Raw genomic sequence first — 16,811 nt, forward strand, 5'->3', positions numbered from 1 at the left:
GAGGAAAAAAAACACAAAGGGGATTTGAACCCCTCCCATTTTACTCCTCCAACACCTTAATCACCATATATCACTTATGTTTTAGTGATAATATGCTAAAATATTTATATTTATATGGGTGGCATGTTAACAATTACATGCACAACTATTTTGGGGGTTTATCATTTGATAAATACTTTTCACAATACACTTACTCTACACATAGAGATGATGAAGATAGTGAAAAATTTGAACATCATAGGAACTCTATGTAGTACTAAGTCACTCATGTATCTTACAATGCAATGTATAAAGTGTAAAATATTGTAGTAAATCATTATATATAAATGATTATGGTGTGTTTAATCTTTTTTTCATTAATTACTACATATTTCCTACACTCACAGTGTTTGCCAGCTCGCTGTATAATCAACTTAAATCAATTAAATCCATCATGTAATGCATTTCCTTCTTCTTCTTCTTTTTTTTTTTGATAAACTAATAGATAATTGACTAAATAAACATTCTCCAAAGTTTCAATAAAAATTTTCAAGTTTTTCTTACAATTTCTGTGGTTTTTATTCAATTTTTATCAATATCGATAATATTCCGATATTTCCATCCAAATTCCCATGTTTTTAGACTACCGATATTTTCAATATTTTCGATATAGGTATAACAACCCGACCTAGGCATGTTCGTAGCACGTGAACTGCACATGCATGTGGAATGAGTATGTGCATGTGTTGTTGTGGGTGTCTCACGAGCACATGTCCCATGTATGATATTGATGGTCATATCTCATGAGACATTATACATGGCCAGATGGGGTTGGGGTGCATGACTCATATATGACATCATAATTTTAAAAAATCACGGTTTATTAAAAAGAAAATAATAATAATAATAATAATAACAAGAGGTTTCCCAACTTTGATGTCCAGGGTAGAAAAAGTAAGAAACCAAACGACCCATTAGGCAATGTTTTGGAACACACCTCTAAAAATGTTCGTTAGTATTAAAGGTGATGGATTTTTAGGAGCCCCAATTGGGGTGCTATGGGACAAACACCTACAAATCTAACCGCAAAAACCAAAAGGAACTTTACTACTTTTCTTGGAAATGACCAATTATTATATAAGTGAAAAAAGCATTAGACCACTCACTTCATCTCACCCTTTAATTTTTATTTTAACAGACACAATTGCCCCTCCACAAGGAAAAATTTCAGATGGAGACTTCTTTGTCATGTTGTAAGATGAGTAACTGACAACCCAAGGGGGGGCGCTGATGGGGGCCAGGGCCACTAAGATGACTTACTCATAATGAGGGACGGGGGCGCGGGCGCCCGGGGGGGTTGGGGCGGGTGGAGAAAAACTTAATTGTAACGGGGATAATATTATTTTATAATTTTTGATTAATAATGCTATGTCACATGTAATCACGTATATTATAGCTATATTTTAACTTATGATCCCTAAAATATTGAATTTTGGCTCCACCTCTGCTGACAACATTTCTCAAGAAAAACATAACATTTACATTCCAAAATTTAATCATAAACAAAAATTAATATAATTTGTTATGTTTCATCTGAAACAATAACTACTACTTATCAATGAAACCCCCACTTAACTGGTCAATGCCTTAATGATAAAAGAGAATTCTAAAGCACAACATATTGGGTCCCCTAGCCACCATAAGAGAAAATTTCATCAATTTCAAAAAGGGTAATTTGGTCATATAGGACCCAAAAGAAAGGGCTGTTGCTTAGTGAATTGAGATGAGGACCAAGATTGGGGGAGGAGGTTCGTTGATTTAGATGTTTTTCTACTTGAGGACAAGACAAAGGCACATGGAGAGTGGGAGTGTCCTCTTTTCACCGAAACTCCTTTCGGTTTTGAGAGGGTTTAAGTTAAGATGTCTTTAAATCCCCTCATTCGGTTTTATTGTTTACACTACACTTTCATAGTTGTAGAGGCCAAGATGGTTCTTTTCATTTTTGTTCTTTCCCTTGTCCAAATGCGCAGCTCAACATGCACCCATCAAACAAAACGACCGCCCTCTCCAAACCAAAACATTACCCTCACACCCGAAAAACCGGAAAATTTTGTATGAAGTAGGGATAACATTGTTTTGTTATCTTCAACCAATCACAGACTGCCACATGGAAAATTTATCACGTGTTGCATGTCTTAATTAACCGAGAATAGCAAAATTGTGTTACCCTTGTTTCACACAAGTACACAATAACCCATTGAGGCAATTACATGAACTCTCCACAAAGGAAGATAACAAAAAAAAAAACACCCCAAAAAGGAATTAATACATGAACTTAAAATTCACGAACCTTCTAAAATACATGAAAAAATTTATTTTAATTTTTGGTTTTATATACTTTTCCAAGATATAACTCTGTTTTGGGGTGGAGGGGGGGACTTGGCCAAGTTGTCGCTATCTTGTCCGCCATCTCTATATAAACTCCCCAAACCTTATCTTTCTTTTATATCACCATCCTATGTTTTCAAACAAGAAGTACTTCCACCATTATACTTGTTTGTAACCACATCTCCTCCAAAAATCCTCAGCACACCCTTAATTTTCTTCTAACCACACAAACACAAAACCCATCTTCTCTCTGCTGTAATTTTCTCCAATTCAAAACAAACCCTTTTGATCAACGAACTTATATCACCACCACCACCACCACCATCATGCCTGCAAGACTCTCTGATGCCTTCAAATCCCACCCTCTCAATCTCCAACTGAAGCACCCAGATTTCAGCTCATTGCAGGAGCTTCCAGACTCCTATGCATGGAGCCAAAACGATGACCAGTACCCTTCTTCTCCGGGCTCATTTGGGGCAGAGCAAGAGTCTGTTCCAGTCATTGATCTCTCCGACCCCAATGCCCTTAAGCTCACAGGCCATGCATGTCGAACTTGGGGTGTCTTCCAAGTCACCAACCATGGCATCCCGAGCAAGCTTCTTGACGACATTGAATCTGCTGGCAGAAGCCTTTTCTCTCTGCCGGTTCAGCAGAAGCTCAAGGCCGCTCGATCGCCAGACGGCATTTCCGGCTATGGCTTTGCTCGGATATCTTCGTTTTTTCAGAAGCTCATGTGGTCTGAAGGCTTCACTATTGTTGGCTCCCCACTTGACCATTTTCGTCAACTTTGGCCCCAAGATTACGACAAATTCTGGTACTAATTTAATCATATTAATTCAATAACCTCATTCTTAATATTTTATTATTATTTTTTATTTAAAAAAAAATTTTGTTGGGGTTTTTGGTTTTTGGGTGGTGAAAGTACTATGGCCAATGGCCATGTAGGCAGAAGACCCATTTTCTTTACAAGACGCAAGTTGCAAAAGATTACAATGAGAGCCATGGACCCACTGAGAAGATTTGGTTTGCGGAAATATCCAAAAGATTAAATCTACTTGTTATTAATGTTTACTTTGCTAACCATCCATCATAATAGCATCCTTGTTTGTTATGTATTAAACAGTGTTTTGATTTTGATTTTGCTTGTTTTTTCAGTAATATTATTGAAGAATATGAGAAGGAGATGAAAAGGCTTGCCGGCAGGCTGATGTGGCTAATGCTTGGGTCACTAGGTATATCCAAGGAAGATGTCAAATGGGCTGGGCCAAAAGGTGACTTCAGAGATGCATATGCTGCCTTACAATTGAATTCGTACCCGGCTTGCCCGGACCCGGATCGGGCCATGGGTTTGGCAGCGCATACGGATTCTACCCTCCTCACAATCCTTTACCAAAACAACACTAGTGGCTTGCAAGTCCTCCGGGAGGGGACCGGGTGGGTCACGGTTCCGCCATTGCCCGGTGCTCTCGTGGTCAACGTCGGCGATCTCATCCATATATTATCTAACGGGTTGTACCCGAGTGTCCTTCACCAGGCAGTGGTGAACCGGAGCAGACACCGTTTATCCATCGCTTACTTATACGGACCCCCAGATAGTGTCCAAATCTCACCCTTTTCAAAATTACTAGGCCCAAGTCAGCCTCCTCTCTACCGGCCAATTACTTGGAATGAGTACCTTGGCACAAAGGCAAAGCATTTCAATAAGGCACTTTCATCTGTCCGCCTTTGTGCTCCTCTAAATGCATTAGTTGATGTAAGTGATCACAACAGCGTAAAAGTCGGGTAGATAAATAAAATTTCCATTTGCTACCCAAAAATTCTATGTAAATACTATTTTTGGTGTAAAATTATTTTGCAATTGGCTGCCCATGTTTTTGGGGACTCTAATTTCTTGGACCATTGTAAGACAAAAGATTTAGACAATACATTTCAATGGGAAAATGATAAATAAAACATAAAAAAATGTCCAAGAGCCAAAGCAATTATATAAAATATATTAATTCAAATCATGCAAAGGGGATTCAAACAAGGAGTCCCTGCTGGCTGCTGGTGTCTTTTGTCCTTGGTTTCGAAAGAGATAGAGGGAAAATCGACCAATTTGAATGTTCCAATAAAAGACACATAAACCGACATCTTTTTGCCCCGGATACAAAGGGATATCCCTTCCAATGAATAAGACATGGTTCTAAATAAATAATTAAGTGCTTAGATGGGGCTTCGAAAATTTAATGGGACTTAAAAACCCCATCTATGAAACGGGTTTGTAATTCCAATAGTTAAAAGTAGTTATCTTTACATTTGAGATTTCGTATTTAATCTTTCTCTTGCTCAATATCGCTTATATTAAATAAATAAATAAAAAAAAACCCACTTATTGTTAGCCACAAATCGATAATAAGTTAAAAAATAAAACATGAGGCTATGAAGCAATGATTGTAATGTTGATCCTGAAGAATATCAGGCCAAAGTTGTCGCATAGTGATTCACTTTCTGTGATTGATTTCAATAAAATCAGAATGCCAAATTATTTTGTGAGGACATAGTCTATGTATTTTGTCAGGCATTTCTATGCACTAAAACTGTCCTCTGAGTTGAATGGAGCTCATGGCATTGCCCTCTGCCACCACACCACGTGCTTCTTGGCATTGGCTGACATTTAACCCTAAACAATTGTTCCTCTCCCTATCATGTTCATGGGATATATATTGAGGCAGTTTTTACCTTTACGACTTGTTTCTTTTCTATTTTATTTTTTTCTCACGTCTTTGGTTAGGTAGCTGTCTGTTTGTTTCCTCTCACCTTCCTTTCTCAATTAAACTAGTTTGTACAGTTTTGCATATATAGGACACTACAACTTCAGAATGTATCTCACTTAGCTATTTTGATCCACAAATATTTATAGCTAATAAGAAACCATGTTTGTTATGGATAACCTCTAGTTTGGGTTTTACTTGATAAGCCTAAATGCTGAAGGATTAATGAGAAACAAATCACTAAGAAAACATATAGATTCGACTTTTAAGCTGTAAATACCGGCCGATCCACAACATTTACGCCGCCCATTAGAAATGCTCTAGCAGCTCTATTTTTCTTAAGAGCATCTCCAACAGCCTCTTCAACAACTTTAAAATTATAAAATAAGTGAGCCATATTAGAAAAACTCTCTCCAACAGCTTCTTCAACCTTAGTCGTCAAAAGTGCAATCTCTTTCCCTCTCTTCAGGACTGGTAAGTTGACATTGGCTATTCAAACATTTAATTCTACTTTAGAAAAACAAAACCTACCTAGAAAATGTTAAAAACATACAATTTTTTCTTTTCATATATTAAATACATAGTCATTTTTCACATGTTTTCATATTTTTCCTACTTTTTCAAGATATTGCATTAATTGAATTGAAGAGATTGTTAAAACAAAAATTATTTAAGTAGCAAATAAGGCTTTTCAAATTGTCATGTAGGTTAACAAACTTCAATTTGAAGAATTTTATTTACGAATACTATTAAAGATGCTCTTAACCTTACAAAATGATCGATGAAAGATTCGTACCGAGTGCAATTAATAATTATTACAATGCCGTAGTACTTATGTTCACTCCTCACAATACTCAAGCAGAAACAACGTACGCTTTGCTGCTTGTTTGTCAAAGCAAAATGATTGTGCTCCTCTATCTGCATTCAAATCAAATCATTGATATATTAGCTGGTTAAATCTTAATATAAGATTTTATGAATATGAAGTTTCACTAAAATTCATTGCTATACCATCGATGTACCATCATGCATGATTTTTCCTGCCATATAGGTTCAACTTTCACATCCCCTGGTCACTTGACCTTAGCCTCTAGTTTAAATCAATATTTACTATTTCCTATTGGGAATCTTATTTTGCGTGTGAGAAAGAAATTTCCATATTACATGTTGTATATACCCTTTTTTTTTTTTTTTAAATATTTTATATTAAACATGACTCGGGTCGTATAATGAGAGAGATATATAGAAAGAGGTATACAATTATTTTTGTGTGTGGAGGTGGAAATAACAACTCAAATATGTTGTTTAGGAATTTGTAGTTTAGAGGTGCAAGGCAATATGTTTTAATTAAGGTTATTAATATTATGAGAAGATGCTAGTTATTGTTGTGACATTGACACTATGGATAAGTGTAGATTATTAATTGAAGTAAACTCCATGATATGCGTCAAATAAAACGTCTAATATAGTTCTTTCCGTGTGTGTATTCATGAATGTAAGTTTTTGTTGAAAAATGCTTGGCTCCTTATTTCGAAGAAATAATTTATCATTGGAGACAAATTTTAATTTGATATGTGTACGTAAACTTTTATTTTTATAATAATATAGTCTAGATTGCGATTGATCGAGATTCTGTAGATCAAATTGTTGACTAGCTATTTTCGCTTTTTTAGAGGATTAGAAGCCAACAGCAGGCCAATGCCAAGAAGATAATTGCAATGCATACACTAATGTCTTTTCCAATGATTAAAAAACTTTTACACCTCAAAATCATGAAGCTAATATGTCAATGAGTTTGATTGAATCCAGGAGGGGGTAGTCACTTTATTTAAATCAAGAGAAGACACACTCATAAATAAATGTAGAATCGATGGTATGATTGATTTTACTTCAACTGAAAAGGATGCATCAACAGGATGTGATTCTTCTGCCAGTTGGTACTCAGAATCTAAGACGATATGCATGAAGAGAGAGAGAGAGAGAGAGAGAGAGAGAGAGAGAGAGAGAGTACATGAACAAAGTGAGACCTCTCAATTTAACAATTTTAAAATAAGGCAAATGAATTCAAATGAAAAGAAAGCAGATCATTATTAGTCCATGAAAATCTGTGTGCATTCAGAGTTTCAGACTAGGTTCAAGTTGGGATAAGGTTATTTATTTATTTTTTCAAATTGATGAGAGCCATTCAATTTTGATGTCACCACGGTTGATGATTATAAATTTTCATGGTCAATGTCTCAATGGTAACTAGTTTATAATAGCACAATACATAGATGCACCCTCTTATCCACCCCATTGTGAATAAAGATTAACTATACATATGTCATAATTGAAAACGTTGGGTTTTTAAATTACCATTTAAACATATATCTTTTAAAAACTTAATTAAGTATATCGAAGAAATCAACGATTCTGATAACAAATTAAGGTCCTAATGATCAACTGTCGATTTAGTTGGATGACTAAACGATCTTCTAAAGAAGGGCGGGTTTAGTTATGTTGAAGTTGCCCTGAGGGCTGCATCTGACCTGATTTGCAATGCATCACAACTATCTACTACATATACCCTTTAAACTATTGCGTTTTGACTCTCTAGTCCGCCCATCTAAGCCCAGTTCTAACAAATATATATGTATAAAACTATGTAGTCCTCACTTATTGATGGATTATTTAAATAATTTTATTAAAGGACACCTTTTAGGGTCTCTTATGAAATTTTGTTCAACGATCTAAATCATCTATTTCTCACATCTTCATTATGAGATCATCCTTGCAAAAAAATCATGTAAATTGAAAATTATTAAGGCATCTAATTGAGACCAATAAAATCAATGAGCACGGTACTTTAAGAAAGTACTTAAATTTCAATAATTTAATTGATTGGTCAAATAATATCGGATTAAAGTAATTTTTTATAGAGATGATCTTTGAATGAATATCTATAAAATAGATGGTTTGGATTAGTGAACTATAATGCAGAGTGCCCTACAAGGATGTCCCTCAAATAAGCTTATTTGAGGGATCCCTCAACGGAAGCTCTCTGTACAACCTTGATTAACTTAACAATTAGCAACTAAGCACTTATCTTTAAAAAAAAAGCACCTAAGTTCGTCAATTACCCCACCAATAATTATAGAGGTGTTAAAGAAAAATGTGAACCTCCCAACATAATTTCACCACCACTAAATAAATAATGGGGTTTTATTATTTTATGTTTGACCCATTCGAGACGTGGTGTCTTTTAATTACAATCCCTTATTTTAAGGGAACACCCTTTGATTCCATTATAAAGAAATATAACCTGTGTATTTGGTTTTGCGGTTGCCCCTAAGTCGAACCTCAGGATGCCTACATATCGCTTGAGAATCAAGCCACTCATAGTTCAAGGAATTGCGATGCATAAATGACTCATTGCAAGGAATTTTTTATTTGAATTGTATTGAGAAGTGTTTGAGTGAATTTAGCTAAATAAACCAAGGATTCGATATGAAATTGTGTTTGGGGGCGAATTTGGTAAAGAATAAACCAGAGATTCTGTTTGGATTTAAGATTTGGAAATTAATGGGTAAGTATGGCCCACTAATTAAAAATTTGTATATTTGAGACAATTTGGAGATGTTGAAATTTTCATAGGTAGATGACTCATGGAAAAAATTGGAAATTAATGGGTAAGTGTGGCCTACTAACTGAGAATTTGTGTTTGAAAGATTTGAATTTGATCTCATTGAAATTTGCATGGGTAGATGACCCATGTGAAAAATTGGATGGTTTTGAACCATTTTTCTTAATGTCAATGTCCAAGAAAAAATAATGAGCAATTTTGATGAACTCACTAATTTTCTAAAATTGACATTTGCACTTGGAAATGTGTTTTGGCAAATTTGGTTGCGATTGCACCTATTAGGATGCTAGACTGCCTACATACTGTTGACAGGATCAAAGCGACGTAGTTCCAAATTTTGAAAATTAATGGGTAAGCGTGGCCTACTAATATTTAGAATTTGTGTCTTTGAGACAATTTGGAGATTTTTATAGGTAGATGATCCATGAGAAAAATTGAAAATTAATGGGTAAGTGTGGCCCACTAATTGAGAATTTGTGTTTGAGAGATTTGAACTTAATCTCATTGAAATTTGCATGGGTAGATGACCATGGGAAAAATTGGATGGTTTTGTACAATTTTTCTTATTGTCAATGTCCAAGAAAAATAATGAGCATTTTGACTAACCCACTAATTTTCTAAAATTGACATTTGCACTTGGAAAAGTATTTTGGCGAATTTGGTTAGGATAAACCAGGGATTCAAATTTGATTGCGGTTGTGTCTATTAGGATGCCAGACTGCCTACGTACCCTTGACGGGATCAAACCGACGTAGTTCCAAATTTTGGAAATTAAAGGGTAAGTGTGGCCCACTAATTTAGAATTTGTGTTTGAGAGATTTGAACTTAATCTCATTAAAATTTGCATGGGTAGATGACCCATGAGAAAAATTGGATGGTTTTGTACAATTTTTCTTATTGTCAATGTCCAATGAGCAATTTTTACTAACCCACTAATTTCTAAAATTGACATTTGCACATGGAAAATTATTTTGGCGAATTTGGTTAGGATAAACTAGAGATTCAAATTTGGTTGCGTCTGTTGGGATGCTAGACTGCCTACGTACCCTTGATGGGATCAAACCGACGTAGTTCCAAATTTTGAGACAATTTAGAATTTGTGTCTTTGAGACAATTTAGAGATTTTTATAGGTAGATGACCCATAGGAAAAATTGAAAATTAATGGGTAAGTCTGGCCCACTAATTAAGAATTTGCGTTTGAGAGATTTGACTTAAATGTTAGATATATGCCCTAGAATCAAATATAAAATGGATAATTCTAAAGAAATAATATGTAATAATCAAAGGGACAAGAGCGTTGCTTTAGATACATAACGCACACAAAGTAACAAGTCAATGGATTAAGATATAAATGGAAAGTGGTCTAAAGAAGTTAGATGCATGAGACCTTTCCATTCATATAAATATCGTATCCTAAAATGTTCCTGGTCATAGGATCACCAATTGGACAATGATGACCTGCAAAGGCTGGTACACATTATGTCTGCTTAATTGAAAGGATGACTAGTCTCAAGTCATTCGTGTAGAGACACTGAGACAGACGTGTAGGTGCTCTATAGAAGATGGAGTTCACTAAACGCGATCAACTCTAGAATTCTTGTATGGAAGTTTTACTCACAAGTGTCAAACAAAGAATTTTAAGTTGTGATAATGAAAATTAATCCTTAGACCTGAGACATCACAGTTGTCTTGTGTATATGTTGTTTCTCTTTAAGAGTACTGTACGGTCGTTTCAAAATTATGTGACTTAAAAGTGTTCCTTAGGATTCTCAACGTGTATGCAGAGATAGGTGAATGTATAACAAGGAATCTCTACTCTTAGAAGAGAGAATACTCTAAATATATGATTCGTGAATCTTTGGCCAAAGTATTGGATGGAAATTGAAATAAGAACGTTTGCAATTTCATTAAATTGAATCATATAATCTAGAGATGTCATATTAGGGATTTTGACATAAATTTACCATATCCCGAGAATATGACATAGAGTATTGAATTAGAGAAGGATTGAATTGCATTGTAATCACAAACTGACTAAGTTCTCTAAATGAATTCTTTTTAGCTTGGGTAGCCATGACATACTGTTAGGTGTCACTCATGGCTTGTGAAAGCCCTGTAAAGACTAATTATAATTAGCCTTCGCCAATAGGAAGAATTGTATGGAAAGATACAATTCACACTTGATTTAGATTGAATCATTCATACCTACTGCCTTAGAACCTATAAGATCGCACACCGAAAAGGAATCGATTGGAAAATTATGAAGAGAATATATGATTTTGTGACTTGGTCAAAGTCAATGTGAAAGTCAAAGGTCAAAGTCAAAGGTCAAATGGTTGACCCGACACTTGACATGGTCAACTAAGGATGATCGGGACCAACACTCGTTAAATAAATGAGTGATTGAATTAGTTAAGTCACTAGAGTAATTAAAATGATTATATTAATTTAATTATTCAATTAAAGTTATGAAACTTTAATTAAAGGTCTTATATGACTTGGAAATGCAAAAAGGATTTGACCATATGGACTTAGGCACTTATGTGACACATTATAGGATTAATGTGTTAGACCAAGATAGGAAAAGATGACACACAAAGAGAGAGAAAAGAAAGGGGGGGAGGGGGGAGTGTTGTGTGGTGTGGCTACACTAGGGTTTGGGGGCATTTTTGTCACTCTTGTGGAATTTTTGATTCTATAAGTGTGTAGCTATGGAATTCTATCATCATAGGGTTTTCAAGTTGGTGAACTTGGAAGAGAGAAAACATCAAACTCTCTCTCCCTAACTCCTTCAATCTGTCACATCAAGTGAAGGTGCTAGCACAACTCTTCACTTGTTGTCTACTCATTCTCTCATTCCATTCAATCCTTGGTGAAGAGCTTTTGGGAGGTGCATATCTTTGTACCTATTTGGAGAGCTACAAGGTGGAGAATCAACATCAAAGGGAGAGCTAACAAGAAATGCACCATTCCCTCTACTTGAACACCATTCTTGGTTTCAAGATTCGCTCCAAGGGTATGAACATCTTATATTTCTCTCAAATAGGATTTAAGGAGTTTTTGGTACACACTTTCATAGACTTATAAAGATTTGGACCAAATGAGACTTGCATGATTTTATGAACCCACTAATTTTCTACAATTGACATTTGCATTTAGGAAAGCGTTTGGGCGAATTTTGTTAGAATAAACCAGAGATTCAAATTTGGTTGCAATTGTGTTTAGTGAGATGCTAGACTGCCTATGTACCTTGAAGGGATCAAACCGACGTAGTTCCAAATTGATTTGGAAATTAATGGGTAAGTCTGGCCCACTAATTAAGAATTTGTGTCTTTGAGACAATTTGGAGATGTTGAATTTTCATAGGTAGATGACCCATGCAAAAAATTAGAAATTAATGGGTAAGTGTGGCCCACTAATTGAGAATTTGTATTTGAGAGATTTCAATATATTCTCATTGAAATTTGCACGAGTAGATGACTCATGGGAAAAAATTTGATGGTTTTGTACCATTTTTCTTATTGTCAATGTCCAAGAAAAATAATGAGCAATTTTGATTAACCAACTAATTTTCTAAAATTAACATTTGCACTTGGAAAAGTATTTTGGCGAATTTGGTTAGGATAAACCAGGGATTCAAATTTGGTTGTAGTTGCATCTGTAAACTTAATGGGTAATTATTTGGATCACCCATTAAATATTTTGGGCTTTTGAGAACTAATTGGCAAATATTTTTTGCAACCCATTAATCTGTTTTGGGTCTTTAATATTTGTTATCAATTAGCCCATGAGTAAGGAGTCCATATCAGAAAAGTTTTGGTACCCACAGCGAATTAAAGCCAAAACAGCGGCTATTAAAAGAATTTGTTTCCAAGCTTTACACTCCCAAATTTATCTGGTATACTTGTGACCAATCCAAATTGAGAGCTATCTAACCCAAAGCAAGAGAAAAAGCAAACAGTAAGGTTGCAAAGAAATGCCATCCTTATTCTTTTCCTCCTTTTTTTTTTTATATATATATATATATATAAATATTTTGCCCCCCTCTCTCTCTCTCTCTGTGCTGGTTTCTTTTTCTTTTCTTTTTTCCGTTACTCTTTTTTTTTTGTCTGAACTATTTTCTTTCTCTTCTCTGCTGCCCATTTTTTTGTTTTGTTGGCATACAGACAAGCACAAGATGAGGACTTCAAGCAAGACGTGGGTTGTGCGTGGCCTCTCCTTCAAACTTTTTTTTGTTTGCTGACTTTCCTTTTCTTTTGGTTCTGTCTGTGCAAACAGCCAATTTCTTTCTGTTTTCTCTCGGAGCAGCACACTTAAAGAAATTAGTGGGCTTTTGTTTTGTTTTTTTTATTTTTTTAATCGGAGAGGGAGAGAGTTAGAGTTGATCAAATTCTCCAAAGGCATAGGTATAACCCATTTTTATTTGCTTTGAGATTAAACCCCCAATGATTTTGTTTGTGGGTTTTATACCCAAAATGGATTCGCCATCCAGAGAACTCAATGTATGAATTTTATGCCCAAAATGGATATATCATTCAGAGTATTTGATTGATTGTTACACACCATGATGGATTTTGTATCCACAATTTTTCAGGGTGTAAAACCCAAAGCCTTGATTGAGGGGGAAACATCTAGGCTTTATTTTTAGGGTGCAATACCCAAACTTGTTTTCAAGGTGCAAACCCATATTTGTTTTCGGGGTGAAATACCCAAGCTTTGTTTCCGGGGTGCAAAACCCAATGCTTTGATTTCAGGATTTATTACCCAATGATGGATTGAACATCCAAGAAATTTTGATTCAAGGGATGCAGCCCCAAAATTTGATTTGTGGATTTTATACCCAATCATGGGAGACTTCAAAAGAGGAGCCTTGTTGCAGATGCAACATATGTATCTGACTGCTTCTATCTTCGCAGGGAGTAGAGGTGTTGAGCTTCATTTTTCCTCTGCAACCTCACAATTGTCCTTCTTTACCTTTGTGGCTTTTCGGGTTTTTTCCTCCTCCGCCTCCCAGTTGTCTCCTCCTTTTTATAGATTCCTAGCGAGAGAGATTTGAGATGGAATAATTCTCATTCAAATTGGATTCCTCCTCCCCTTTATCAGATTATCCTTTTCCCTTATTTGTTGAATGGATGATCCCTTCGTTTTTTCTTGGCATAAGATTAGGAACAATTTGACTTCCTAGGTGTTTGAAATTTGTTTTGAAAACAAGTATAGTGTGAGGACCAGACCCACTCAATGTTGTAGGGCTTATCCAAACCCATGTTTATTTATTTATTTATTTTGTTCAACAAGAGGCATCAACTATCACACTAAATTTTGGATTGGAGTCTCTAGTATTATTCTAGGCCCACTCAGTTCAATTTTGTTTTATTTTTTAAGGGGTCGTTTGGTACACAGGCTTGGCTTGGATTGGTTTGGACTAAATTTAGTCCCATGTTTGTTTTATTTAATTTTAGTCCTAGATGGGATTGCTAATACCGGGCCCATCAAAAACACCTCGTTAGGAGGGGACTACTAAGCTTATGTAGAAAGAGATGATTAACTAGTCCTATGTTCACCAATGTATAAGATGCATATATTATATTGTAATACTAATAACATATATTACTATTATTATTATTATTATTATTACATACACATATACTATAATGTACATATATACATGTATATACACATATACATGTATATATATAAACACATATATACATATATAATATATATAAATACATATAGATATATACACGTATATTATTATTATAATATACCCATATACACATACATATTAATATTATAATAACAGAATAAATATATATGTAATATATACATATATTATATTATATATTATAATACATATATATATATATTATAATACATATATATATATGTATATATACATTGACAGGACTCGAACCAAATTCCGCTTTGGAATTCGAGTAGGACCCTGTGCGTGTCCGACACTTGGCGAATGTCGGGCACAATTGACCTATTTGCCCTTCGAACTGTATTTTGACCTTGACTCCTGCTGAAAATTCGGCAGAGTCTCCCATGTAATTTGCTCAATCCCAAAACTTGCACTGTCAAAACGAGCAAAAATATCCACACAACCAACTGCCAACATACTTATGATACAATACCCAGTCCAGTTATCAATCTAGGGCAAATATCAGAGCAGTTCTAATAGTTTACAGATAAGTTAGTCTTTTTACAAACCAACATTTTTGTAATAAGAAGGCGAGGAAGTCAAGATGGCCCGGCGGTGGATTTCCTGTGCACGCTACAGCCTGGGGGCGCAAAACATTTGAAAATGTGAGTGGACAAAAATAAAGGTTCATAAAATATCATAAGAATATACTAACCCCTATTGTAAAAATAGTTAAGTAAAACTGAATATGTACTCTGCATTTGAAGCATACTAAACTCACTATATTCACATGCTGAAATCAAGGTATTTATATATTTATATAAATATATACAATCGTATTCAAGATTAATAAAACTTTGCATGAAAGCACTGAAATCAAAACTTGCATAAAAACACTGTAATCTAACTTGCATAAAAGCAATATACTCAAACCTTACATAAAAACACTGCAATCAATTAAAACTACCACTCGGGTGTACCCCTGGAATTTCGTCAATTCCCCTGGCAGGTCTCGGCGACACAAAGTCTATCCGAACCGCAAACTGGCAGGATTCAGGGGACTATAGTCAGCCTAATCCGCTGGCAGGTCTCGGTGACACAAAGTCCACCTGAGCCATAAACTGGCAGGATTCAGGGGAACGTAGTCAGCCTGATCCGTAATCCTGGCAGGTCTCGGTGACACCAAGTCAAACCGAGCTGCAATCCTGGCAGACCTCGGCGACACCAAGTCAAACCGAGCTGCAATCCTGGCACTCACGGTCCGGGCGTTCCCGAAACTCGTGAGGCAAATGTCAAGTGCACTGACAAAACTGAAAGTAACTGGATGTCTGTAGACATCGGCCTATCTGAAGGCAATAACTGTAGCTGGGTACTCACGGTGGTTTAAAATAAAATATTTTTGAAAAGTCTGATAAATAACTAAAGTTTGTTAAATCTGAAACTATGCTGCTGTTTTATCTTATATAAATATCAAACTCTGCTTTCTATATCTCTTTAGCATAATCAACTAAGCAGCATAAAAATAAAGATATTTTACTGCACAAATCATGCTTGGAAAGACACAGTCAATAAAACTTATTCAAGATCAAATAATGAAATTCATTTATATAAATCATTTCTCAAAGAAAAGTCCACTCACTCCTGGTCCGAGTTAGCTAGACCTCCTGAAAGTCTCTTATGCGGGTCTGCCTGGTCCCGGGTGCCTGGGTCGACGGAAATGGTAGCCGGAGGAGGGAGATCGGCGGCTGTGAAGTTTCAGTGAACACCCGTAGGTTTTTCGCATATTCTGGCCAGCACCGGTCATGTCGCCTGCGGGGAACGGTCGGGGAAGGAAGGGGAGACGGCGGCGGTTTGAACGCCACCAGTCCCAAGGCCGGTGGTGCCCCGTGGCGACGCCGGCGCTCCCTAGAAGGAGACGGGACGACACAGCGGGAGAGGAGAGAGAGAGGTCGCGCGCGAGGAGAGAGGAAGAGGCTGAGCTGGTTTTATAAATCCAACTTCGAAATATTTACGGTTGTGCCACTGAGACTCTTTTGACCATAACTCTCTCGTTACAACTCCGATTCGGGCCCACTACGTGTCTATAAACTCATTTCACCGTGCTCTACGCAAGGACGTAAGTGGAATTGTCAAATTCCTTCTCGATCAAAAAGTCACCTTTTCCTTAATAAAATATTCCGAGGACAAAATTGTCTTTTCCCAAAATAAATTATTGATAAAAATGAATTTTAGGTTTGGGTCATTACATACATATATGTGTATATATATTATACCCATGTATGTATTATAATGTAAATATACCCACGTATATACACATATACATTATATATTTATACTATATGTATATATATTATAATATACATATATACACATATATATATACATGTATATTATTATTATTATTATTATTATAACATACCTATA

At 35.6% G+C, this 16,811-nt stretch overlaps 1 protein-coding gene across 1 annotated transcript; it reads left to right on the plus strand.

The window, feature by feature from the left end:
* Positions 1-2,490: 2,490 nt before the first annotated feature.
* On the plus strand, positions 2,491-4,268 carry LOC117622372 (gibberellin 3-beta-dioxygenase 1). The gene is made up of 2 exons (XM_034353025.1): positions 2,491-3,181; positions 3,523-4,268. Exons 1-2 carry the CDS (start codon positions 2,694-2,696, stop codon positions 4,151-4,153), a joined length of 1,119 nt encoding a protein of 372 aa, XP_034208916.1. The 5' UTR covers positions 2,491-2,693; the 3' UTR covers positions 4,154-4,268.
* Positions 4,269-16,811: the final 12,543 nt, after the last annotated feature.

The sequence above is a fragment of the Prunus dulcis genome, chromosome 3 (genome assembly GCF_902201215.1).
Source record: "Prunus dulcis chromosome 3, ALMONDv2, whole genome shotgun sequence".
NCBI lineage: Eukaryota > Viridiplantae > Streptophyta > Magnoliopsida > Rosales > Rosaceae > Prunus > Prunus dulcis.

Excerpts from the sequence above, each read along its gene's own strand:
- LOC117622372 (XM_034353025.1), top strand. The coding sequence starts at position 2,694 with ATGCCTGCAAGACTCTCTGATGCCTTCAAATCCCACCCTCTCAATCTC. Across the intron at positions 3,182-3,522 it reads CAAGATTACGACAAATTCTG|TAATATTATTGAAGAATATG; the intron begins GTACTAATTTAA and ends TTGTTTTTTCAG.